At 41.4% G+C, this 27,487-nt stretch overlaps 1 protein-coding gene and 3 non-coding genes across 4 annotated transcripts; 1 reads left to right on the forward strand and 3 right to left on the reverse strand.

Annotated features, from left to right (window-relative positions):
* Positions 1-383: 383 nt before the first annotated feature.
* On the reverse strand, positions 384-11,099 carry SLC28A2 (solute carrier family 28 member 2; the record flags this gene model as incomplete). The annotated part of the gene is given in 10 exon segments (XM_032593512.1): positions 384-442; positions 707-767; positions 6,783-6,922; positions 7,268-7,364; positions 7,972-8,053; positions 8,055-8,118; positions 9,549-9,612; positions 9,614-9,646; positions 9,945-10,062; positions 11,035-11,099. Coding segments are annotated over 10 exon segments (783 nt in total), but the record flags the coding sequence as incomplete, so codon positions are not given.
* Positions 11,100-20,624: 9,525 nt separating this feature from the next.
* LOC115517351 lies at positions 20,625-20,728 on the reverse strand. Its single transcript, XR_003969814.1, has one exon. It is a non-coding gene; the product is annotated as a U6 spliceosomal RNA (small nuclear RNA).
* Positions 20,729-25,895: 5,167 nt separating this feature from the next.
* TRNAH-GUG lies at positions 25,896-25,967 on the reverse strand. The gene has a single exon. It is a non-coding gene; the product is annotated as a tRNA-His (tRNA).
* Positions 25,968-26,612: 645 nt separating this feature from the next.
* TRNAH-GUG lies at positions 26,613-26,684 on the forward strand. The gene has a single exon. It is a non-coding gene; the product is annotated as a tRNA-His (tRNA).
* Positions 26,685-27,487: the final 803 nt, after the last annotated feature.

A 27,487-nucleotide genomic window follows, 5' to 3' on the forward strand; every position in this document is an offset into this window, starting at 1 on the left:
GGGATAGAGAGAGAGAGAGAGGAGAGACAGAATCCCAAGCACTGCCAAATCTTTACCTACAACCTATCTATATTCCAGTCACATAAATACAGTACCTTCTTCTCAGGGAAACCACCCTTCCTTACTTCTTCCTCTGGCCCTCCACTTCTCAGTACCCTACCAATACAGGTAAAATCTGTCACTTATGCATACTAGAGCTACTACTGAGGATGCACCTAATGAGAGAAAGGGACACAAATCTAGACTACCACATATACCAGTCTCTTTTTATATACTATATTAGCATCCACATGATTATCAAAACTTTATTTCTCCCCACTCCCAGAAAATTCCTGAGTGGAGAATAGAGTACAAGAGAAGGGAGCAGGAATCCTGGTGCTCACTCAACTCCGAAAGAGGTCTCTGCAGCACACATAGGCCTTGTAGGTGCTACTGGTGAAACCTGTGTTTAGGAAGGAGACACAGTCAGTTTCAGCTCCCTGGGGACATAGAAGATTCCTACATAAGGAAGACAGAATTACTAAGAAAAAGATTTTACACATATTCCTTAAGGCTCTTAATTCTTGGGTGTGAATTGAGAATGTTGTTTAGATGCCTTTTTCTATGCATCTTTGAGATGGATGGTTAAATCAATATTCTCAGAGAGATTTTTTTTTTAGGATCTAGGTAAGGGATTTCTGCCAAGAGACTAAGCTGAGGTGCCTACCTGCCACACAGGCAGCGATAAAGGATACATAGGCCCCTGTGAAGAGGGCACTGACCTCAACCTTGGAAACAAGTCACTCTTCTGGTGGAGTACCATTGATGCTATAGACAGCAAAACACAATAACTTGATCTCTTCCCCACCAGGCAATCAGGTATACCCAGTGAGCACCCACCTAGAAGAATGCAGAGGAACAAACACAGCAGATGAATACGATCCCTACCACTGACCACCAGAAGCCAGCCAATGGTACCCCAACAAGTGTGTTTTATACATTAATCCTGATGGGTCACTAACTCAGAAATTCCCTATGTCAAGGATTTGTATATGACCCTAACTTCATTGCTTCTGTGAACATTCCTAAGATGTATATGGATCAAGCAAAGCTCTTCATTGCTGCAGGCAGGCACAGATCCTTGGGTGTTCACTAGATGAGATCTGCATTCTTAAGCCAGGACCAGAATTAGATGGACTGCTTTGAGCCAGAGGGATAAGGAAGGCAACATTCACCTAAACCTCAGCCACATGATGCATTTCCCACTACTGGATGGCAGTTGCAGTCAGACAGTAACCAGGCATCAGGATTAGAACACAGCCAGTTGTTTAACAGAAAGGAAAAGATAAACTGAAATGAAATTGTTTCACTTTTAACTTGTTCAATCAGCTACCAAATAAATCAATGTAATGGTTCTATTCCAGAATATGAGTGCCATAAAAAATGGACACACTGAAGTGTATTTCTTTTTATACATTATTTCTAACCTGGAACTTCTAAACTCTTAGAATGCTAGTCATTCTCCCTGCTGCTACCCTCAAAGACAATTCCACTTTTCCTCATATCATTTTCTGGCAATCATCACCCACATTCAGCAATATCTTCACTAGCCTAACTGTATCTGTGCCTGCTTTACTACTTACACCTCCTACACCTGATGACCTGTAGCTTTTAATCCAACGCTTCATACCACTTGGACTTCCTGTCTATCTGCCTTATGTGTGCACTGTTTTTATTTGTATTTTGATTCCTTGTGCAACTTCTATTTCTATGAAGGTAGCTGGTGAGTACCCTAATTTCCGAAGGGACTTTTGCTACTGAATAGAACCCCAAATATCTTTACTTATATATCCACTATGCCCATTTAATGGCAAAAGGAAAATGTATCATTACAATCTTCCTCATAGAAAAAAATAAAAATAAAATTGGTCTTTTGGACCTCCAGTCAAAAGGGAAAAAAGTAACAAAAATTAACATTGTAAATCCAGATGGGATCCATGCATAGCCCAGTATCATGGTTGCCTTAACTCCAAATTAACTGCTGCCTGAGAGGGCCCATTTCACATCAGCTTCTCTATCTGGTCTCAAGTTGTACTGAAGTACCAGTAGTGCCCACTGGGATCTGGTTGGCTTATTGGGTAGTTGGGAAAATGAATTAACTCATTCAACCCTCCCAGTATGATTCCTATGGAACTGAGATTAGCAAATCCACAGTGTGAAAATATAATGATTTCAGCTGTCACTTAGGGAAATAAAAATAAATAAGTAAATAAACTCAGTCCCTTGTGTGCACCCATATAATCAGGATAAAAGTTCCAGAGTACTTAGAACCCCAATCTAGTCCACATTACCCTAAAGAATGTGGAAAGGATGCTCAGAAAATAATCAGCTCCTGAGTTGTTACAGGGATAATTACATGGAAACGACCATGGGCCTCTTTGCCCAACACTCTTCTTGTTGAAGCCTGTGAATAAGGAGAAGGCCTAGGAATGATAACGATCAAGAAGGGAAAGACAGAGGGAGAGAGAGAAAAGGAGATCAATTTATGGCAACTTAAACTTATAAATGAAGAAGGGACCTTAGACCATCAGTGTCCACCCTGGACTGCCCCGACTGTGAAGACCCAACAATTAATTACATTACAGAGAGTGGCTGGGTCAGACAGTGTTGGAAGAAGACCTCAGGGAAGCTTGGGTATTGGAGCTAAGTGTAAAGTTATGCTTGCTTTCTGGTTAGGGCTGGGACACTGGGAAGGGATCTGCAGGTATGAAACAAGCTTTTGTTTAACATGTTCTTTCTGCCCACAGACTATTTGTGCTTTTCAGGATTCTCACTTACAGAAATGCACTGTTTCTCTCCCCCAATCCACTCTTCTGCAGAAAGATGTTTGTTCTTATATTGAGACAGTTGCTGACAAGCCACCAACTCATTTGTGAAGAACTTGATCTCCACCATCATACTCACAGAATAGTCTGCCCCACTCTACACCCATCATGAAAACCATGGGCTTTAGTATGTAGGAGCAGTTGACCCGGGTGAAAGAAAGAGATATCCAAGGAAAAGGAGTCCTGGAGCCAAGGACTCTCTCTGGAGCCTTGACTCTGTCTCCTCCACCCTTCTCCTATCCATGTTCTCTCTTAGCTCACTAAGGGGCAGGGTATGTACAGTTCAAAGCACTACTTAACCACAACTAGAGGGATAGCCCAACAAATGTAACCCTTTATCTGGAAAGGGAGTTTCTGAATGTCTACCAATTCCCCTAGCCAGGAGAGGGCAACATTGATGTAGGACAACACGCCCATTAAAAGGCAATGAGGATAGCTGCTACATTACCAAAATGGTCTATGGCATCCATGGTTCATTACTGAGAGCTTCCAGGACATTCTTCTCCTTCCTGTGGTTATTGGGCCTAAGGGAAGAATATGGTGTCTAGAGTAGTCTCAGCCCCTCAGAGAAGAGAAATTCCATGGTCCCTGCAGTCCAGGAACACAGGAGGAGAGGCAAGACCAGCTTAAGAGGTGAAGGGGGTTTGGTGGCAATCAGAGTGAAACAATATCTGACTTAATTGCCATGAAATTATACTGACATCAAGGATAGAGGATAATGGCATGTAGAAGATAGAGGCTGGTGGAAGTATTAAATAAAAGAGGGAAATCAACATGGTTAGCTAGAGGCAGAGGTAGACAAGAGGGGATATGTAATCATTTTATTACTTCTCCAAGAGACTTGAAGCCTCTGCCATCACACCACTCTTGACCCTGCACTTGACCTCACCACCCCCTCAAATTATATGCTTCATTGGACTCATGCACAGGGTGATTTTACCTCCTCCATATTCTTGAACTTGGACTCATCCAAGTTATCAGTTTGACAAGACAAGAGCAGAAGGAGCAGCCATCATAGAGGCAGAAATCAAGCAAGGTTGATGCATCAATCAGTAAGGCCAAATTTAGGAATCAGTATCTGTAGAACCCAGACTAAAGCTCAGCAGGGTGTCATCAGACTATGCCTGCCCCGAAGGATTTGGAGGATCCCAACACAATGCCCAAAATGGTGGCAAACCTTCCAGTCATCACTGCATGGATTTCAGAGGGCATCGTGTCTGCAAGACATAGCAGATAAGCAGGGGTGCCTCTGTCATTAAACAAGGAGAGCTGTGTCAGATTCAGGAGGGTGTGGCTCCCCAGCCCCAGAGTGCCCACCCCATACCCCGGGATACATCCCTCCAGTGTGAGTGCCCTTTCAGCACTCAGCTCTGCTGTCAGACCTTCCCAGTGTCTGTCTCACTCCTTCTGGCACCTACTCATATCCTGGCTGGCATTGTTCTCATGTTTTCACATGAGTTTGTCTCATCAATTTAAATTTTAAAAAGCTATAGAAAGTAAATGGTATCTTTCTTGTGTATGCTCTCAGTGTCTAAAGCCATATACTTAATGAATGACCTTATGGAGTACATATTAGCTGCTTAAAAAGTACTTATTAAATGAATTGCAAATAGATTATTAGAGCCCGGTGTTGATGAAAGAATCAAAAGAAACCATGTTTGTTTTAACACTGTGTGTCAATTATACTTCAATTTAAAAAGATTGTGAAAATGTTGTGAAAGTATGAAGACCTAACTATATGCCTACTGCTGTCCAAGATAATAGGGATATTAATATGACTAAGGCAAAGTTCCTGCTGTTAAGAGTCTAGCAGAAGAAACTAAGCTGATAATGCATAATTGCAGCAAAATGTGAAGTGCTATGGTAGAAGCGTGCAGAAGTACCCTAAGAACATTTCAGAAACAGTTAATTAGCCTAAGCTTTGGGAGACAAAGACCTCAATACTAACTTCATGCCAATTTGACAAGCTATCGTCCCAGGCATTGAGCTGAGCAGTCAATAGCATATGCTGAGCACCTACTCCATAGAGACAAATGTATCAAATAAGTATTATGGGAGAGAGCCTTCATGTTAGCCCTGAGCAAGGTAAGCTATTGCCTCATTAGAGATACTGGAAAACAAGGGTCTCAGAGAGAAACCAGAATATAGGGCAAATATCTGTCATAGTCCCCAAAGAAGGAGAAAAGTTGGACCAGGACATTTCCATGCATTCCTGTGTAAAAAGATGGGTCAGTGGTTAAGGATATCCAGAATAAGGGTGCCCAGATAAGTTTGAAGTATGAAGGCATGAAGTGTGAAAGCAATGAGCAGAGTTCCCTTGGAGCTTCTGAGTTTTCTTTTATCAGTGATTGGCTGCCCATACAGTCCTCATCTATTTGACTTACCAGAAAGCATACTTTCTCTCAATCTGTTTTCTGCTCCACTTTGTGTTCCCCAAAGAAAAGAAGATCAAAATGCCTTCGAGTGCTTACCAACCCCTCAAAGATGTTTCCTGCCACAGCCAGGGTATCTGTGACAAGTGGTACTCATGGTGATTTGCAAAAATCAGGTGACCTAAAGGGATATAAAGACCTCAAGCATTAAAATTAGCAGGAATGTTAGAGAGTCTCCAGCAAAACCCCTCCTCCATTTTATTGGTAAGGAAACTAAGGTCTAGAGAAGTAGAGTGACAAGCTTAAGACCACAAAGCAAGTTACAAACAGAGCCTGGACCAGAACTCAGGACTCGGCTTCCAGAACAAGTAGATTAAAATAAATTAATTATGGGGGCGCCTGGGTGGCGCAGTCGGTTAAGCGTCCGACTTCAGCCAGGTCACGATCTCGCGGTCCGTGAGTTCGAGCCCCGCGTCAGGCTCTGGGCTGATGGCTCAGAGCCTGGAGCCTGTTTCCGATTCTGTGTCTCCCTCTCTCTCTGCCCCTCCCCCGTTCATGCTCTGTCTCTCTCTGTCCCAAAAATAAATAAACGTTGAAAAAAAAATTAAAAAAAAAATAAATTAATTATGAAATAGTAGTCCAGCCTATTTTCTGTCCCTGCTCTGACCCTCAGCCTACATAGGGCCTGGACCTGACCATCTGAAATCAGGTATGCTTGAAAGGGTTTGCCTCTTCACATTGGGTTTACCACTCTACATCCTACATATGAGCATTTTTCCAGAATAAGTGTCAAAAGTGTCATTTCTTTTTTTTTAAGTTTTTTTTTAATGTTTGTTTATTTTTGAGAGAGAGGGACAGATCACAAGTGGGGGAGGGGCAAAAAGAGAGGGAGACACAGAATTCGACACAGGCTCCAGGCTCCAAGCTGTCAGCACAGAGCCCGACGTGGGGCTCAAACCCACAAACCATGAGATCATGACCTGAGCCGAAGTTGGAGTCTTAATTAACTGAGCCACCCAGGTGCCCCAAAAAGTGTCATTTCTTTGCCTCTTGACAGATCACAAGATGAAAGCCCACCCTGAGTGGTATAGGAGATGACTCACCTTCTGTAACACCCAGGTAGTAGAGAATGGGCATCATGCATCCAAAGAAAGGGATGATTGGTAAGGTCCATAATAAGAATGACAGGGCATCTGGTGAGATGTTACACTGAATGTGTTCATGTATGCCATAAGTGAACTTCATTGCAGGCCTCTGAATTAAGCTCTTAGCATCCCAAGGATAGCTGATACAGTGTAGGTACTCAGTAGATATTTAAACACAGGCTATTTCAGGAATACATTTAAATGTACTACAAATCTATTATCCCATCAGTACTAAGCCACAAGGGGTCTTCTGAGCCTTCCTCCCCAACCCCTATTTCATTCCAATTTCCAAATATAATAATCAATGGGCAAGAGATTGATGCTGTTTCCTTTACTGATGGGATCAAATTCTCTTCTTAGAGTCAAACTGACATATATACTGGCTCATCTCTTGGACTCACATTTTCATCCTCTACACCTCCCCCAACACTGACACTCTCATTCCTCCCCATGAAAATTGATATGAGCTGAAAAGCAATGATATTCTTCACTGACATATCAAAATTGGAGCCAGCCACAGTATAGTTCAGGAAAATTTGAAAGAAAAAAAGAAAGAGTAAACAAAAGTGAAGCCAGGAAGGACGCAAGGGAGAGGGGATTGGCCTCATGCATGATTAGGACCTACTGCCGCTACTAAGGTTGGTCTCCCTCGTGGAGGGAGGGCTATGTCCTTATGAGCTGCTCATTTAATGACATAGGACTCAGCTGTTCAGTTCCCTTTATGCATATGGTTAGTTGTACCCCAGTGTACTTTTTACTTTCCCACCAGATCTCCTACTACCATCATTAACAAGACACAGCCCAACCTGCTCATGCTTCCCCTAAATTTCCTTTCTCTAGGGTTATAAAAGAGCAGAACCCTCACATTCAGTCTCTCACACCTGAACCTGGTCTCCCAGCCATTGAAGTGCATTAAATTGAGGATCAGTTCTGATGACCAAAATCCCAAAGGCAAGTTGAAGACCCAGGCCCAAAGCACTGCCCTCCAGGACACCTAGGACCAATTAGAACATTATTCCAATGTGAGTCTTGAATCCTAGTTGTCCATTACCTGGTTGGGGTTTTAAACATGAGTACATGTACTCTGGAACCAACCTAAGATATTAATAGTAAATCTGGGGTGATATAGAGTAGGGAGCAGGGGGAAACAGGTTAGTAATATATAAAGAGCCACATATGTCCATATGTTTTTTTTTTAAACTGTCTACAGGGTAGATGTCACACTTACATACATACAAATAAAAGCATCATAAATAAATACTTTAATATTATTATGTGCAATGTGGATTCTCTATTGTATTCTATTTTCTTTCTTTCCTTCTTTATTTTTTTTGTTTGTTTGTTTGTTCTTTCTTTAACACTGACTGGCCTAGATCCACAAATTGACATCAAGGTTCACTAATGGATCAGAACCTACAGTTTGAAACTAAGTGATCCAAGGCCTCTAAGAACTTTAAAATTTCTCTTAGGAGCAAAACTGTCACAGAAGCAAATTCCACAGGTTGTTAAGAACTTAGTTCTGTGCCTTTGCAATCAATAATTAGTAACACATGGTCCTTGGCTATGTGTTGTTATACTTATCCTGCATACCCAAAACTCTGCACTGTGGTGTTTGGAGGAGGCAGAGGTAAGGATGAACATGCAGATTCCTGCAAAGGAAAGACACAACTGCTCTGTGGGCTGTGTCTAGGGCAAGACATAGGATAGGGCCAACCAAGAAGACTCCTGCAAACACCCTGAAGAGGAAATGCCAAGACTATGTCACCAACTTAGTGAATGGATAACAAATAATTAACTTTACCATTGAAAAATAGAAGTTCACCCCAAGGGTAAGTGAAACAATTCAACAGATCAGACACAGAGACTTACCTTGAGAATTTTCATCTGGTAGTTTTCTGGTTACCATCTCTCTCCCCCGACTCTTACAGAATTAGGACACAAATCACATGACTCTTTTTCCTCAAGTTTTGGTATCAGAAAGATGTAATACAAAGGTTTATTCTGTAAGATTGTTCTAATGAATAATCAAAATATTTTTTAAGGGGGAAAAGTATACTTGGTTCTCCCATGGAACTCCACCCGATATCCAACCACTCCCAGGGCAAGAGCAAAGGCTAAGCCATAGATCAACTACCTTATGGTCCCTTGATGTACCAGATATGTCTGATCAATACACACACTGGTTTCCTCATGTCTGAGTGTTGGACAAGGACAGAGAATTAGAAGAGAGGTCACATATGAAAAGAAAACAAAAAGAGCATGTTGCTCATTAAGATGCCTCAGAAACAACAATGATAAAAGGCATCACAGGTCAACAGAGTTTCATTTCAGAGCTGTTCATGTTGTGAACTCACTGCACTTAAAGTGAATCAAATCTGGCTTCCAGAATCCATCCTCCTAATGAATGCAGTCTTTTTAGCTCTATCTCCTCAGTGCCAAATAAGTCAAGGATACAAAATTTAGGTTGTAGTCTTGGTGTGTTTCTCCAAATTATCACTGTTGCAAACATTCTTAACACCTATTTTCTGTGCATCCATTTGGAGAACAGGCAGAAAAGAGGAACTTGAGAGAGAGAGTCTGAAAGTTACTCTCTCCCCCTAGGCCTGTTACCAGAGGACATGTACATGCTATAGTCAGATAAGCTGTGGCTGCTACAGAATCCAGTTCAGCATACACTGAACAGGAAGTTCGCTCCTTAAACTTTAAGGAATTGTAAAAGACACCAGTGGGTGCAGGAAGTTGGGAGGACAGGAGGGGAAAAAAGCATAAAAAGTATCAGGGAAGTAAAGGGAGACACATATGACCACCAAATCAATTCGATAGCTTAATGCAGCTGCAAGCCTCTTTGTTATGATCACTTTGATGAAAAGGAGTATGGTTTTTCTCATTTCTGACACAAGCCCTGATGATAAACAGACTGAAACTCTTCTCTGAAACATAACCCCTTCTACCCCCTAGCAATGTTGAGACATGAGGCTACAAGAAACTGGACTAAAGTCCAGGGCACAGAAGTTTGTTGCTATTTTGCTCCCTGAGCCTTGGGTTTGTAAGTACAGAGGTGGGGGTTGAGAGACAGCTCAGGAACTGTCCAAGAAGAAAAAGGAAAGAGAACAGAGTTCGGGACAAGTTATAGAAACTGGGATACTGAAATTTTTATCTTTCTCATCATTTCATCCAAAGCTTCCAGCAGGAATTTTTAAAGGGCTTTAGACATCTTGTTAGTTTTTTACCAAAGAATCCTTTTCAAAAAGTGGTGAACCAGGATCAAGAGCAGCAAACAGGTGGGGTGCCTGGGTGGCTGAGTCAGTTAAGTGTACGACTTCGGCTCAGGTCATGATCTCGCAGTTCGTGAGTTCAAGCCCTGCATCAGGCTCTGTGCTGACGGCATGGAGCCTGGAGCCTGCTTCGGATTCTGTGTCTCCCTCTCTGTTTCTACTCTTACCCCACTCATGGTCTCTGTGTGTGTGTGTGTGTGTGTGTGTGTGTGTGTGTATGTGTGTGTCTCAAAAATAAATAAATAAATAAATAAATAAATAAATAAATAAATAAAATAAACATTAAAAAAAGAGCACCAAACAGGTAAGGACAGACAAGGCCAGAGCTCTCTGGAAATCCACAAGGCAGGCTGCCAGGCAATAAGCAACATAAAAGAAAGTACAGAGTAAGGTTCAGCAAACGGGGCTCCTCGGGGGCAAATGAAGCTCTAGTCATGAATGTTGGAAATAAAACAAGAAAAACCCTCCCACGACCTTGCTACCCAGCCCTAATTGTCAGACTGAGCTGTCATTCTCAAGGCCAGGATAGATGGCTGTTTTCTTCTTGAGGATTCCCAGGGAGAGTTCAGCTTAGTTTGAATACTACATTTTTTCACTTACCTCTAGTGAAATCTCACTCTCTTCTAATTTATCTGATATCCTCTTTCTGTCCCCTGGATTTGATCAGTATCTACCACTAGACTCTTCAAAAGTCATCTGTTCTCAAAACTCTATAATCCCAGTCATTTTAACCTTTCCTCTGGAATAAAACCAAGTAAACAAGGCTACTAATAGGAAGTATAGCCATATAGTTCTCACCTCATGGATCCCTGACTCACCCCAAAATAAAAATTTTCTTTTCACTACTCCAGCTCTAACATTGTCATCAAAGTCCCATACATCACCGACAGTATATTTTAAACATGTTTTCTGTCTTTTTCAAATATTTTATATCATTTATCTTATGAATAAACCAGGAAATAAGTAACAAATACTAGGCTTCTCTTGTAAAGCCTATAAGAACCATGCCCTGCATGGTTATCAGATATAGGTAATTGAGAGAAGAAAAAATCATCTTTATCACCATGTAACTGAATCAATTCAAGAGGCTGCTTTAGGATCTCAAGAAACAAAAAAGAGACAAACCCAGATTCTCTCAAATATTTAAGTCTATCAAATAGAAAAGTTTCAAAAAATAGTTGATTCTCAGATTTTACCTATTCCTGGAAGTGCAATTCAATAAATTATGATTCACTTATAAGTAATTAAGATGTATACATCAAATAGCTCTTTAGATCAATTTGTGAATAGAGTTGCTTTCTATCTAGTAATTGTCTTGACACAAGGTCACTTTCCTAAAACAACTGTGTCTCTTGCCCCCATGAATTCTCACCCAAACAGGCCCAGCAGGATCTTCCTGAATAAGCCAGCACGTGTTCTGCAGAAACTTCTTGCCCTGGTGAAAGGTTATGGGTCCCTCCTGATAAGAACCCAAAAATTAAGTTACAAAAGTTACTCCATCCCATTTGCATCAATTCCCAGAACTTGGATTATCTGGCCTGAGAATTTTCTGTTTCTCAATAAGGACAATTATTCAGCCAGAGGACGACTGATAATGTTGTGGCAGTGGCAAAAAAGCCAGATCAAATCTTGCCAAGGAGCAGCAGGTCAGAATAACCCTACCCTGCCTGGACTAGCAGTATTCCCAGTAATCTCTTACCACACAGGTAGACACTAGTTCCATCAGGAGAGACTCTTGGGACTTACTCCTTCCTTGCTCCTCAGGAACAAGGGATTGTTTAGCTTCCAGGTTCAGTAAAGGGCCTATTCTGAAAGGCAGCTTTGACCATTCCTAAAAACCACACAAACCCATAATCCTGAGCAGTCAATCAGATATGCACTGACAGACTAGAAGGAAAACACCGCCACCCTCAAGAATCTCTGGTGGGCAGGGCCTGAGAGAAGATGCCCAGCAAGTAGAGCTATTCAAATGTGATTTAACATTTACAGTGTGCTTTCTATATGTGGGGCTCTTTGTAGGAACTTTACAAGTAGTAAGTCCTCCCAAGAATTCTTGAGGTGATTACTGTTATCTTTTCCATTTTGCAGATGTGGAAACTAGAATACAGAAGTTAAATAACTCTCCCAAGGTCATGGAAGCTATAAGGAGCAGACAGAATGTAAACTCAGGCAGCCTGGCTTCAGAATCTGAGCCCTCAATAATCATCCCATGCTGCATCTCACCTGGCCTCCACACTTACCCGTCTCTGCCATTCCTAAGTATCCTCAGCACACTAAAGTCATGTAAGTAAAAAATCGAATTCTCAAACTCTTGGAAATTTCAAAGAAGGTGAGCCCAGCAAGAAGGCCCCAATTGGCCATTATGCTGAGTCAGAAATGCTTGGCCAGGGCTGGATGGGGCCAGTCACTAAGCTCAAATGCCCAGGGGTCTTGGTTCACAGATTTCCATGACTTTCTCCACTGCTGTCTCTGCCATCTGAGATGTTCCCTCTTCCTATACATAGCCTTTCTTTTCCCTCTTCCCTCCTCCTCCCCTTCCTCCTCATATCCCTTTGGCAGGGAGTCCAACCCTGTTGGACCGAGAAGAGTATATATTATCAGATATAGGTAATCTGAGAGAAGAAAAAATCATCTTTATCACCATGTAACTGAATCAATTCAAGAGGCTGCTTTAGGATCTCAAGAGCTCTTTTGCCTTTCCATGCTTAATAGAGAAAGTGTAAGTAAAAAGGATTGTTTAGAGGTGTCAGTATACCTAAAAGGGCATCATTATCTCCGGAACATCATTCACAAAGTGTGTCAAGGAATTGATTTAATTTTAATCCTAGACTTCTTGTGTGTGTCAGGTCCCTTTGGTTTGCTTCTCCAGACCCACTCTCCACCGTTCTCTATACCCTAGGAGCCTGACCCTGTTGACTCTGTCAATGGGCTCCTATGCCCTTTAGCTCCGCTAGTTGGGTTCTACCAGGGTGACTCAGAAGGAGATCAGAGTATATGAAAAGACTGAAGTCAGTGTATTGAGGAGCTCTTTATCTGACTTTCCTCCTCACTTCTCTTACGTCTTGTCCCTTCAGGCCTAGGAATAGCAAGAGTTCACTGCTTACAGGTTCTTGCACTATCCTTTCTTGTGGCTCCACCACATCTTGCACACATCTTTGTAATGGTCTCTTTGTAAATAAACCCTCCTGTAATTATCTGAATTTAAGTATTCCATCTGTTTCCTATTGGGACCCAAACTGATACACTAGGTGAATCTGATTTAAAATTATACTCGGTCAAATGCCAGTTCAGTAAAGCCACTGCAAAATTAGAGGGGGCGCCCTAGTCTAAAAATAAATATAAACCACATGTCCAGAAATGATTTCTATCATCACTTCGCAAGCACATTCTACCATTTCCTGGGAAAGTTCAGTGGGTACCATGAGAAATCAGTTAAGAACAGTCACTTTAGGGGGCGCCTGGGTGGCCCAGTGGGCTGGGCGTGGGCACGGACTTCAACTCAGGTCATGACCTTAGGATGCATGAGTAGGAGCCCCGCGTCGGGCTCTGTGCTGACAGCCTGAAGCCTGCTTCGGATTGTGTCTCCCTCTCTCTCTGCCCCCTCCCCCCACTTGCATTCTGTCTCTCCCTTAAAATAAAATAAAGACATAAAAAAAATTTTTTAACAGAACAATCACTTTAGTGGTGCCTGGGTGGCTCAGTCAGTTAAGCATCCAACTCTTGATTTCAGCTCAGGTTCATGATCTTGAGGTTTGTGAGTTTCAGCCCCACGTTGGGCCCTGCACTGACAGCACAGAGCCTGACTCTCTCTTTCTATGTCTCTCTCTGTCTCTGTCTCTCTCTCTCTCTCTCTCTCAATAAATAAACTTTAAAATTTTTTTTAAAAATAAAAAAAGGAACAATCACTTTAGCAAAATCCATTAACAACCTGATCCTAGAATATCAAATTGAAACCAGACCTCTGTTGCAAAACATTAAAATTAAAAAACAAGAAAGCCATAAGGGGCATTGCAAAGGAAAGAAAAAACAAACTCTCACACCTTTTAAACCAACTGAGAAGCAGTACGTAGAAGCATGTGAGTTCACTGTCTTGGTATCCTGTTTGGCTTGGGATCTAATACTATCAAGCTCTTTACATAATGGTACAATTTGAGGGTTAGTAACTGTGTTATATCTGGAAGCTGAATTGAGAAAAAAATCTATCTGATAAATGTGGAACATAATAGCTTGGCCATAACTTGCTGTGAAGTATGTACCGTCTGATAACTTCTCCAGGTATGTGTATGGGGGGCTTTTCAGATATGGACTAACAATAATCCTTTCACGTGCCTACTGCCCACAGCTTCAACTGACAAAGCGAGAAGAGAGTAGGGTAAAGATGATAGGTAGTGTTAGCTAAATAGAGCATTAGTGGTCACTACAGGTCAGGCTTAGCACCAAAGGTGTTTGTGCATTTTCTCAATGGCCTTATCTATAGGATGTGGAAACTCCCAACTAAGACAGACAAAGCTATGGAAACTCCCAGGGTCTGGGGTATTTGCATTTAGCAGTTAGGGTGGAAAGCTTAGGACAACTTTCAGAAAATCCATCTCTAGTGACTGTTGACATTGTGGCCGGGTTGATTCTTTCCTGCTCTAGCTTAAAGTAAGAATGACTGAGTCTAAGAAGCAAAAAGGTTATCCATAAGCCACAGTGGAAAGCTAAATAGGAGCTGGAAAATCACAGAAGGCAAAAGAAAGCTCTATCAGATGGAGGCCAGCAAACTTACATTGAAGGAAGAGACTCCATGAACCTGGGGATGACCAGTTCTGAGAGCCATCAGCCCAGGTATAATGAGAAGGGAACCTAAATCAGAACATGGTCAGGTGCTTAACTGCTGAGTTGTGATGGATGTATTACCTTAGAAGAGAACTCTTTCTCCATAGAGCACCCACATCTGTTTCATGTGCCCATTTCAGACAACAGAAAACATCAGACCTTCTTCACACTAATGGTGGAGACCTAACACCAAAGATCCACAAAGACAGTCAAGACCTATGATGTGAAATATCCAAACGGCCCTTCAACCCACCCTCAACTTCTTCCTTATAGAACTCTTACCTCTCTGAGTTAGAGGTAGCACTGGTTCTGATGGGCAGTAAAGTCTTTCCCAGATAAGGTGCTCTCTCTCACTGGGGAGAATCATGACTCTAACTCCAGGGGCCTTTTCAAGCCAAGCCCTACGTTCTGTCGTTAGCAAAAGTTTCTTCTGGTTTCTAGTATAAAGTTAATGCTGATCACTGACTTCCTGTGCTGATGCAATTTGCCCTTGTTTATACATTCTTTTCATGATTTCAGTAGGAATTTGAGGACACAAAAGCTCTAGCTCCTTCAGCTGCAGATAGCAGGCTCAGGCCCTAATGAGAAAAAAAATGGAGGCGGGGAAGGAGCTCCTACCAAGGATGGGCTGCCTAAAATTCTTCACTTAGGATTTGCATTGACATGTAACATAGTCAGGCTGGAGACATTCTTCCAGACCTCCTCCCTGGTAACTTGTCCAGATCATACCCACCCACCTACCTTGCTATCCCCACCCAAGCCTGCCAGGCTTACCACCATTCTCCCAGGAAGTCAGAACAGTTGCTCTGATAGGACAGCCAGAAGAAAAGCAGACAGTAGAATCAGTTGGAGAGCTAGGAGGAAAAGTGAAAAAGAGAGATAATCTGTAAGAAGGAGGAGAGGTCAATGATATTCAGTGATGTATACAATCAGGTAGCATGACAAATGAGAAGATGCTAGATTTGGTAGTGAAGAAGTGACTGGTTCTGTTTGAGAGAGCTGTTTACAGGAGAGCCAAGGACAATACCAAGTACTAATGAGTTTTCAGAGCAACTGTAATTCTCATAAATTGGTGGTGGGAATGATTTACGCAAGAACAGGCAAAAACAAAATACAAAAATTGACGGTGTTTCTATGAAACAAAAAATGAAGTTTAACGAAAGATACTTTAACATATAATTTTAAAAATAGTGTATCTTCAAATATTTTTTGTTTCCCCATCTATCCTCTCTTCTAGGACTCCAGTTATATGTATATTAGGCCATTTGATGATATCCCACAGATCACTATTAGTATTCTCTCTCTCTCTCTCTCTCTCTCTCTCTCTCTCTCTCAGTCTTTTTCCCCTTTCTGTGTTTTATGTTGGGTAGTTTCTATTGCTGTGGCTTCAAATTTACTAATCTTTTCTTCTGCAATGTCTAAGCTGCTATTAATCCCATTCAGGTATTTTCCATTCCAGAAGTTGTATTTTCATTTCTAGAAGTTCAATTTCAAACTTTTTTATAGTTGTTTAAACTGTCTACAGATTAGATTAACACACAAAAGGCCTTCCTGCTCCTGTCTCACCTTCAGAAAGATTCCATTCTCTTCTGTGGTGTCCTCAGCCATCTGTCTAAAGCTTCTATCACAGCCCAGTAATCTAGGTGAAACACACAAACCAACCAAAACACTCATTGCTCATAACTCTAATGCATACTGCTTCCTAGGGCTGTTACACAGAAGGCACTTGATAGATACTTGTTGGATAGTGAATAATGAAGAACAACTCAACACCAAAAATAAAAAATAAAAAAAAGTCCAAATACAAAATGGGGAGAGGACCTGAATACCTTTCCAAAGAAGATATATAGATGGCCAACAAACACATGAAAAGATGCTTAACATGACTAATCCTCAGGAAAATGCAAATCAGACCACAATGAGATATCACCTCACACCTGTCAGAATGGCTAAAATCAAAAAGACAAGAGAGAACAAGTGTTGATGAAGATGTGGAGAAAAAGGAATGCTCATGCATTGTTGGTGGGAATGCAATTGGTGCATCCACTATGGAAAACAGTATGGAGTTTTCTCAAAAACTTAAAAAGGGAAATACCATATGATCCAGTAATTCCGCTACGAGGTATTTACCCAAAGAATACAAAAAACACTAATTCAAAGGGATACGTGCAACCCTATGTTTACTGCAGTATTATTTACAATAGCCATGATATGGAAGTAGCCCAAGTGTCCATCAATAGATGAATGGGTAAAGAAGATGTGTTATACACACACACACACACACACACACACACACACACACACAGGATTATTACTCAACCATAAAAAAAGAATGAGATCTTGCCATTTTCAATAACATGGATGGACCTAGAGGATATTATGTGAAGGGAAATAACTCAGAAAGACAAATACCATATGATTTCACTTATATGTGGAATATACAAAAACAAAACAAATGAACAAACAAAACAGAAACAGACCCATAAATACAGAGTACAAACTGATGGTTGCTAGAGGGGAGGGGAGGGGAAGGGAGGAACGGGTAAAATGGGTGAAGGGGAGTGGAAGGTACAGTCTTCCAGTTGTGGAATGAATAAGTCACAGGGATGAAGGGTACCGATTAAAGAATATCGTCAATGATATTGTAATAGTGCTGTATGGTGACAGGTTGGAGGTACACTTATGGTGAACATAGCATAACACATACAGCGGTCAAATCACTATGTTGTACACCTGAAACTAGCCCTGTGTATCAACTAAGCTTCAATTTAAAAAAAAAAGGAAAAAAATTTTAAAATAATGAAGACAGAAGAAATCATGCTGTAAGGAAAGGAGCTAGATACCTTTGAACATCAGGATCATCCTGGCACTCCTGAAATCTTTCTATGTGGTTAACCCCTTCTTGAGCTCTAACGTTGGGTCTGCCAGTGTTAATGCAGTGCTGAAGTCATTTAGCCACCTCTGGAGAAAATGCTGAAAATTTGTTTAAATGAAGGAGTTATATTAAGAGGAAAGGCAGAGAGCCAAGAGACTGAAAACTCCAACTTTTTAATCAGGAGAATTAAAAATCAGGAGATTTTAATCTCCTCCTGATTTAATTAGGCTGAGCTAATGTTGAGTGGTTATATTATCTTGCTATCAGCTAAGAGAACAGACCTAGAAATTATCCTGCTTCCAAGAGAATGACTGAAGAAATCAAAGTACCAAGAAGGAGTAGTTGGAGGCCCTCCTGTTCCTCAATTCCATTTCTTACTCAATTCCATTTCAATTCCTTGGCGTCAGCCAGAGTCATAAAATAGCTGTTATCTGGGTGTGTCAAACAGATTATCTTGTAGAATTATATACATTTGTAGAGCAAAATGGACCTTTAAGATCTTCCTGCTAACCACAACTACACTGATTGTAGATAATCCAAATCATCAAGTCACATGCAGTTGCCTGCTGGCCATGGCATAAGGACTCTGCTCTGCTGGCTGTGCACTCAGGCCCTCAGTGAACTCACAGCCTATTACACCTCCCACTTCATGGAGAGGACATCCAGTTCCTCTCTCTAACCCTGACCTTAAGAAGTTTCCTTCCACACTCCTGTCTTCCCCAAAACCTGAAGGTTATTTCCACTTAGATGACCCACTGATGTCTCAGCACCAATGTGTTCTACACAAGAACTTTCTGTATCTTCTCAGATACCCTCTACTCCCAGTTCCCCTCTGTTAGGTAAAGCACTCCTTATACTTGCTTCTCTCCTCCTGTGTCCACCTACCCCCATCCCCCACTGGCACTTTCCCTCACTTGGCCTTAAGTTAAGCATGGGTTAGGTTAGATGAGGTCTGAGAGTGGGGCCCTCATGGTGGGATGTGAAGCAAGTATGTGTTAGAGCTAGGGCCTTTGTTCCCTTTCTCCAGAGGGGAAGTTCTTTGAGGGAAGTGTTGGTATTTGGAGTTGAAGCCCTAACCCCCAATATGATGGTATTTGGAACTGAGCTGAATTTAGCCAATGGGAATCAATAGCAACCAATGGCAGGAGACTTGGTATCTTTCAGTCTATTTCATCAACTACCCCAGCACTTGTTCAATGGACTCATAAACAAAGTGGCCATGATAGCAGGGGTGGAAGTTTTGCATAGGCTCTACAACAGGAACTTCTTCTTACCAAGGCTAATCTGGCCTCTGCTGGTGGTGATTGCTGAATCTACCAAGATCAAAGACCAATGCTAAATCTATAGTATGGCATCATTCTTCAGGGACACTAGCCAGTCACCTGGGACAGATTGATTATGTTGTCCCATCATGGATGGGGCAGCAATTCCTCAGTGAATTTAACATTTATTCTGGATATGGTGTCCCTTAATATTTTTATGTCCCACAGTAAAAGTTAAGGGAAGACTTTAGCAATATAGTTCAGGACCACAAATAGTTCACACACCTAAGAGTAAAGGTTTGAGTTATCAGATAAAGAATCAGTAGTTGAAGTACTGGCTGAGGGCATAGGGCATGTGATTTGGGCAGGGGAAGAAGGAGATTATAAATACCAACTACTAAAAAAATTAAATAAACAAACATCAATTACTGTCTTGATTACCAATTAAGAAAAAAAGGTCTTAGTAGCTAGGCATATTTTTTCCTTGGTTTATCCTGTATATATTTACATTTGTTAGTTTCTTTCTTCTCCTTCTTTTTTCCCTTCCTGTACTCTTCCATATAGGATGGAAACTAAATTTTAGTAAAATGGTACATATGGATACTGGGTACCTGAAATAATGAACTGCACCAGCCTGTCTACTGGCAACTCAGCTGTGCTTCTGTACTTCTTTGCTTCCCCAAGAGTTAAGAAGACTAGAAAATATTTCTTAGAATCCCTTTACAGCCATTTTCCATATCAGATTCCACGAATGAGAGGCACTTTTATGAAATTTGAAGAACAGAAAAGAGGCAGCTTCTTCTAGACTATTCAGACTTTAGTACAACATCTATTCATGATTTTTAAAAAAACCCTCTGCAAATTAGGTCTAGAGCAAACATACCTCAACAAAATAAAAGCCTTCTATGAAAAATCCATAGCTAACATTATACTCAATGGTGAAAAACAGAGAGCTTTTCTCCTAAGTCCAAGAAAAAGACAAGGATGTCCACTCTAACCACTTTTATTCAATACAGTACTGGAAGCCCTAGCCACAGCAATCAAACATAAAGAAATAAAAGGCATCCAAATTGGTAAGGAAGAAGTAAAACACTCCCTATTTTCAGGTGAAATAATACTACATATGGAAAACCCTAAAGACTCCACAAAAGCTACTAGAAGTGATAAATGAATTCAGTAACATTGTAGGATACAAAATCAATGTACAGAAATCTGTTGCATTCCTATACATTAATAATGAAGCAGCAGAAAGTGAAACTCAGAAAACAATCCCATTTATAATTGTGCCAAAACAATAAAATATCTAGGAATAAACTTAACCAGAGGTGAAAGACCTATAATCTAAAAACTATAAAACACTGATGAAAGAAACTCAAGATGATGCAAAGAAATGGAAAGACATTCCATGCTCACGGGATGGAAGCACAAATATTGTTAAAATGTCTATACTACCGAAAGCAATCTACAAATTTAATGCAATGCCTATCAAAATACCAACAGCATTCTTCACAGAACTAGAACAAACAATCCTAAAATTTGTATGGAACTACAAAAGGCTTCAAATAGCCAAAGCAATCTTGAAAAAGAAAAACAAAACTTGGAGGTTATCACAATTCCAGACTTCAAATTATATTACAAAATGGTAGTAATTAAAACAGTATGGTACCAGCACAAAAACAGATACATAGATCAATAGAATAAAATAGAAAACCAGAAATAAATCACAATTACACAGTCAATTAATCTTTGACAAAGGAGGAATGAATATACAATGGGAAAAAGAAAGTCTCCTCAACAAATGGTGCTAGAGAAAGCTGAGCAGCTACATGCAAAAAAGAAACTGGACCACTTTCTTACATCATACACAAAAATAAAGTCCAAATGGATTAAGGACCTAAATGTGAGACCTGAAACCATAAAAACCCTTGAAAAGAGCACAGGTAGTAATTTCTCTGACATTGGCTATAGCAACATTTTTCTAGATAAGTCTCCTGAGGCAAGGGAAATAAAAGCAAAAATAAACTATTGGGACTATATCAATTTGTCATCCTTGCACAGGGGTCATACTAATCTCTGTATTGTTCCAATTTTAGTATATGTGCTGCCAAAATGAGCACGTTCTTGGGACTACATCAAAATAAAGTTTCTGAAGAGTGAAGGAAACAACAAAACTAAAAAGCACCCTAATGAGTGGGAGAAGATATTTGCAAATGACATATCCAATAAAAGATTGGTATCCAAAATATATAAAGAACTGATACAACTCAATGTCCAATCTTATTAAATGGGCAGAAGACATGAACAGATATTTCTCCAAAGAAGACATACATATGGCCAACAGACACATAAAACAATGCTCAACATCATTCATCAACAGGGAAATGCAAATCAAAACTACAATGAGATATCACCTAACACCTGTCAGAATGGAGGAAAAAAAAGAAAAAAAAACTCACAAGAAACAAGAAAGGTTGGTAAAGATATATAGAAAAAGGAACCCTGTTCATGATTTGTGGGAATACAAACTGGTGCAGCCACTGTGGAAGACATGATGGAGGTTCTTGAAAATATGAAAAATAGAACTACCCTACAATCTAGTAATCACACTACTCGGTATTTATCCCCAAAATACAAAAACACTGACTCAAAGTGATACATGCACCCCTGTTTATTGCAGCATTACTTACAATAGCCAAACTACAAAAACAGCCAAGTGTGCATCGATAGATAAATGGATAAAGAAGATGTGGTGTGTGTGTGTGTGTGTGTGTGTGTGTGTGATTGAATATTATTCAGCCATAAAACAGAATGAAATCTTGCCACTTGCAACAACATGGATGGAGCTAGAGAGTATAATGTGGCACAAAATAAGTCAGTCAGAGAAAGACAAATACAATATGATTTCACTCGTGGAATTTAAGAAACAAAACAACCAAAGAAAAAAGAGAGAGAGGCAAACCAAAAATTGACTCAACTATAAAGAACAAACTGATGGTTACCAGAAAGGAAGTAGGTGGGAGTGATTGATGAAATAGGTGATGGGGATTAAAGAATCCCCCAAATAGGAAGTTACCACAAAATGCCAGGAACCACTGACCTCCAGGGAAAAGGACTGACTCAACAAGGAGCAACAGAATCATCACAATTTGGCTTCACCCTTACCCTCCCTTCTGATCTTATGTCACAGCTCTGACTTGTCTTTCCCAATGCTACCTGTATGTTCATGCTTCCTTGCCTTTGTTTCTGCCTTTGTCTCTGCCTAGAATACCTTCCCTCCTTTCTGCCAGGAAAATTACTATACATGCCTTGGAACCCAGCTCAAATATCATATCCTGGGGGAATGAGTGATCTAAGCTGTAACGCAGTTCGTATATACTTCTAACATAATTGTAATTGTTTCTTCCCCCTTTTGATTAACCCTGGACTGAAATTATAATCTCAGAGTAATAATGACTCTTATTTACATTTAAATCTCAATGCCTAGCATAGATCATACTAGGACCCACTGTTTGTTGTGTAAGTGGATGGGTGTTGGCTTGGACTACTGACTGACAGAACAGGGACACCTCCCTCTGAGCATTTCTCTGCAGACTCCCTATAAACTGAAGACCATTTCTTCCCGGCCTAATGCTTTGCTCTGTAATGAGCTTTGTACTTTTAGATTTTACTCATTTGTAAAATTGCAAAAATAATTTTGGAGATCAACATAGGCTTGCCAATTTTTAATTTTCCAAGCAAAGACTTAAAAAATGATCAGTTCTCCATCAGGTAATAAAAGCAAAGCCACTTTAACACCTCAAAAGTATGAAGGACATAATCTCAGCCTAGAAGACAGCCTTTTAAATTAAATACATTCAGCCTTTCGAAAAGCTTACCACATTGACCTTATTTTCTCTTATTCCATGATGAAAACTTCATCCCTGTTTATGAGTTCTAGAATAATGTTTGGAAACCACTGATTTAAACCTTTGCTTCTGAGAGGCAGCTCCTGCATTCTTCCTCAGGAATGAGATTTAGGCCTCATGACAGGACTAGTCCTGCTGGATCTACCCATGGGTTTCTTTTTGAGGAAACAGAAGAACCTAGAAACAAGAGACCAACTAAGCATACTGAGCACTTACTGTGTGCAACTTCTGTGCTGGTCACTTGGCATTGTGTATTAGGTGCACCACTCAGTTAAAAACTCAAGAATACAAGCAATGCAACTTTATCTCTTTTTCTTACTGAATTTATTTTTTATTTGAATATGTTCCACTAGGTGACAACTATAATCTTAATTCAGGGTCTCTCTCCCTTTCTTTCCCTGAGGGTTGCATCTTTGATCCACGGGACTGACTTAGTGCACAAGCAGGGCTAGATTAAACCTCCCAAGGTCTTAAGCAGTGAAAAGATTATGATGAGTCATATGTAATTGAAAAAAATTTAAATACTTACAGTTAATTATTTCCTAACAAAGTTCAGTCAGGGTTTTTTTTCCCCCCCTCTCTCCTGAAATTATCACGTCAGTGCTTTTTATTCTTTCAAAAGAACTGTCTTACATTCTTGGGTAGATGCTTTGTTTTCCTGGGGCCCTTGATAAGTTCTTGGCCTACCAGAGGGTTCATCTGGTTTTGTTCATTGGCCCTTAGCATCCACTTGGATGGATTGGATTTTATTGTGGGTCCATGCAGATCACCATGGACTCCTCCTCACCCTGTCCACATAAGACTGCCTCCAATCTGAAGGCTCTTTATGCCACATCTGGGCCACTCAGGGTTAGACTTTATCTCTTCAGTATAAATTTTGATTGATCCCTTTTAAAATGCAACACTTACTATTATCGGTCATCATACTCTGTACAGACAAAGGAACTGAGGGAATAGAAGGGTGGACAATAGGCAGGGAACAGTATCACATTATCTGTATCACATTACTTCCATTGGCTCAAATTCTCCTATTTATTTTTTGTTCAGCTTTCTTTTCTGATGTCTGCACTAGACTACAGTTCTATGAGAACAACACATCTGTCTTATTCATTACTATAACCCCAGAACCTAGAACAGTGTCTGGTACATAGGCCCTCAATAAATATTGTTGCTCTAATGACTGAGAATAAATGAGATAAGAATAACACAAAGAGGTGGAAGGGTGTCAGAGTGAGGGGGCTGGAAGTGCTAAAAATAAACTTCAATTATTTTACAATTATGGTGAAAGTTTATGTCAGCTTTCCCTTGAAAAAGTTTTGTTCCACTGCAGCAAGAAATGCCTCTTCATTCTACCATTTCTTGTGCTGTTTTCTGGTTTTTGTTTCTGGACTTTCTCTTGGCTGGAAAACTAAAGTATTTTGGGTCAAGAGTATCAGTATATACTTTTGGAGCTCCCCAAAGGTATATATCTCTCTTTTAGAGATAAAAGATGCTAGTTTACTGAATGAATGAAGAATGAATGAATAAATGAAACTTGAGTCCCGAATATCCAGAGAATCCCTGAGGAATGGGCTCCCTATTGGGGGTTAAGTCCAAAGTGGTGTCTTCTAGACTGAGTCTTATCCAGCCTCAGCATTCCACATCCACTTCTGGGGTGTAGCACCTCCTAGTGGAAGTCCAGGGGTGCTGCCTCTTCCCAAGCCATCCCTCAATATGGGCCTCTTGGTGACTCCCTCCCAGACCACCATCTTTTCATCCTCAAAACCTTAATGTTACTCCCCTGGATGAGGCCCAGTAGACTCTGGCAGGTCCCCTCTAGTCACCCCAAATACTGACAAGGTGAACAATGAAGGCCTCCATTCCAGCCAAGTGGTTCTAGGCAACAGCAGCACTTCTCAAACTTGAATGTGCAGATGAATCACCTGGGGAGGATCTTATTAAAATGAAGATTCCAATCTAGTGGTTTTGGGTTGTGAACCAAGATTCTGAATTTTTAATCAGAAAATATTCAAAAATTTTTTGCAGGGATCTTTTGCAGAAAATATTTTGCAGGGATCTTGCCTAAAACATTTTTGGAATTGCTGTTGAAGCTTATTGCACCTTTAAAACTCAGTGGTGACATCTTTTTCTTTGAAGGTGAATTTGAAAAGCAGTCAAAAAACATTTCAAAATAAAATGTGATTATAAATATTGAGATGGATTTACTTACATGGCTTATAAATCAGCCCTGAAAGTTATCCCCAAACAACAGTTCCAAAAATATTTGGGGCAGCTGGTTGGAGAAAGGGGAATGTTTACTTTGAAACATTCAGATGCTTAAGTGTCACTGTGTCCATTTTTAAGGAGTTAATTTTATTACTAGTTTATTTAAGTAAAACTTAAATAGGGCTTGATGAGTGGCAGGCACTGTTGCTTTACAAGTATTATCTCATTTAATTCTCATAAGCCTGCTTTTATTCCCATTTTACAAATGAGAAAACTGAGGCACAGAGACAATATGTGGCTTACCTAAAGTCACCCAGCTAATTAATGCAAGAGTCAGGTTCAAACCCTAGGCAGCCTGCTTCCAGGTGTCACGGGATTAATTATTAAGCTATGCTAACTTTAAACAGTGTTAGGAATAGCCTAAAGAAAGAGTGTCAGCTACTTTGGAGTCTATCAGAAGGAAAAGAAAGAAATTAAGTGACTTAGAGTGGAGACTGGAAGCCTACAGAAAATAAATCCATCCCCAAAACAGAAACAGCTGGAGCTGGAATGTGTGACTAGAGAGTTCTTACAGCCTCTATCCCTTTCCTGGTTCTGATGCCTAGAAAAGACCTCAAGATGGAAGAGAAAGCAAGTTCTCAGGTTCACCTTCCACCATTCTATTCTCTCATGGTCTTAGTTGTCCTGTTTTGTAGCTTTAAACTCATCAAATTTAGGGAACTGGGAGCAGGAAGACCCAGGGAAATTGCAGCATGCAGCATTGTCTTGCTTTTTACATGCTGTTCAGTGAGTTTTTGCTGATGGATTGTGAGTAAAGGGAGCACCCCACCGAAATGTCCCAACTCTTCCAGAAATGATTCCTGACTTGCCTTGCCACCCTCAGGTCCCCTGAGAGGAGCTGGAGAGGCCCATTCTTCACTCACGATCTGACCATTAACAGAGGCCAAATGAGGAAAGAGAAAGTACCCCCACAGAACGTCCTAAAACACACAGCGGGCAAGATGGAGAGTGGGCCGATTCGCTAGCACTTCTAGAATTAGAAAGAGGAAGTAAAGTCCCAGAACTTCAATTTCGGCACTAACCTAATATTAAGGAGCAGCGGGGCACAGTCACGGAGTACAATGTGGCTTCCCCAACCTAAAAAGGCGCCCTAGCCGTGCCATTGTTCCCACAATGCCGTGACTCGGATTCGAACCGAGGTTGCTGCGGCCACAACGCAGAGTACTAACCACTATACGATCACGGCGCGCTACCGGAACGCCACAAGAAACCATGCTTCCAGGTATGGATCTTCTAGTCTAGTTGGCCGGCCGCCCTGGCCTTCCGAAGTCGCCCACGGTGTGCCAGGCCCTTCTGGCACTCGCGCTGACCCCTAAGCGGAGTAGGGGCGCCGAGGACTCTCCAGCAGGTCTCAGCCGGTCGTGCGTACGGATCGTAAAAGAAAGAACTCCTATGAGGCCGTTATGCTCACGTCTAGCCTGTACGGACGTGATGCCCCGGGGTCGCCCGAACGGTAGGTCCGTTTCACACCCCCATGCCCTGGCGGTCACGCTATCTGAGTGGACTCCGGCTGGGAACGGGGTTGTCTCTAGAATTGCACAAGAAGGAAATACAGTTCCGACGCACCCGCACAACTTCCTTCGAGGTGCGGGGCGGGGTGGGGGGAGGGAAACCTGGAGCGCAGCCTTCAAACTGGTGAAGCAGTGGGGTCTGACCCCCGGGCGAGTGTGGACAGAAATCAAAAAAGCAGGGAAACGAGGGCGTCGGTGTTCTCACAGCTAGAGGCTAAGTTGGAGATCCGCAGGTACAGACCGTGACGTAACAAGGGGGCGGGGCTTTCAATAGAGAAGAACTCAGGCGAGGAAACCGAAGGCCAAGTCCCCAGTAGCTCGCCGTGATCGTATAGTGGTTAGTACTCTGCGTTGTGGCCGCAGCAACCTCGGTTCGAATCCGAGTCACGGCATTGCGAGAGCAGTGGCACGGCAGGGGATTTGGTTTTTATTGCTGTCCTCCATTTTTATTTCGAGTTTGTAACAACATTCTCGAAAATGGATCCCAGTCCCCTGTGCTAGTTGGAAACGACGTTTACGTCATGCCAGCTCTGGCTAAATTGGACCTCGGAAGAATATAGGCTTCCTGTTACCGCGGCTACGCGCTATACCGTTCACTGGAGACAAAGCACAGAGCACTCACAAGGCTAATAAGTGTTGTCATAGGCATATATATGAATTTCCATAGCAGCGCTGGAAGAGGACTCCCGATAATAATAGGAAGAGAAGTCTTCACAGAGGAGGTGATTTTTGAAGTAGCTCTTAAAGTCAGAAAAGGAATTTTCCGAGCAGCCAGGATAATCTCGTGTGCACAGGTATGATGGAGGTCTCAAAAAGGAACTATGGCAATTACTCTATAAATCCTACCTCTTCCCCACCCTCACTTCTAAAGGACCTGTTGAGTGAATGAATGCGAGTAATTAGGGAATGGGAAGCGACACTGAGGGAGGGCCAAGGATGGGCTGCAAAAGGTGGACGAATTTCCTACAGTCTGTGGGTGGGGGTGAGGGGTGGAGGAGTGAAAGGATTCAGCTTGTATTTAGTAATATCCCTCTGGTGACTCTGCAGGCGGTGAGGGTGATGATTAGAGCAGACAGGTGGCCACCCTGGATTCTCTTGTTAGAACTAGTGGCACGTTCTCAGTTTAGCAAAAATCCTCTGCCTACTGTGGACTCGGCCTGGTTCTAGGCGCGGTGGGGCGGGAACACTGATAGAC

Source organism: Lynx canadensis, chromosome B3 (genome assembly GCF_007474595.2).
Source record: "Lynx canadensis isolate LIC74 chromosome B3, mLynCan4.pri.v2, whole genome shotgun sequence".
Lineage (NCBI taxonomy): Eukaryota > Metazoa > Chordata > Mammalia > Carnivora > Felidae > Lynx > Lynx canadensis.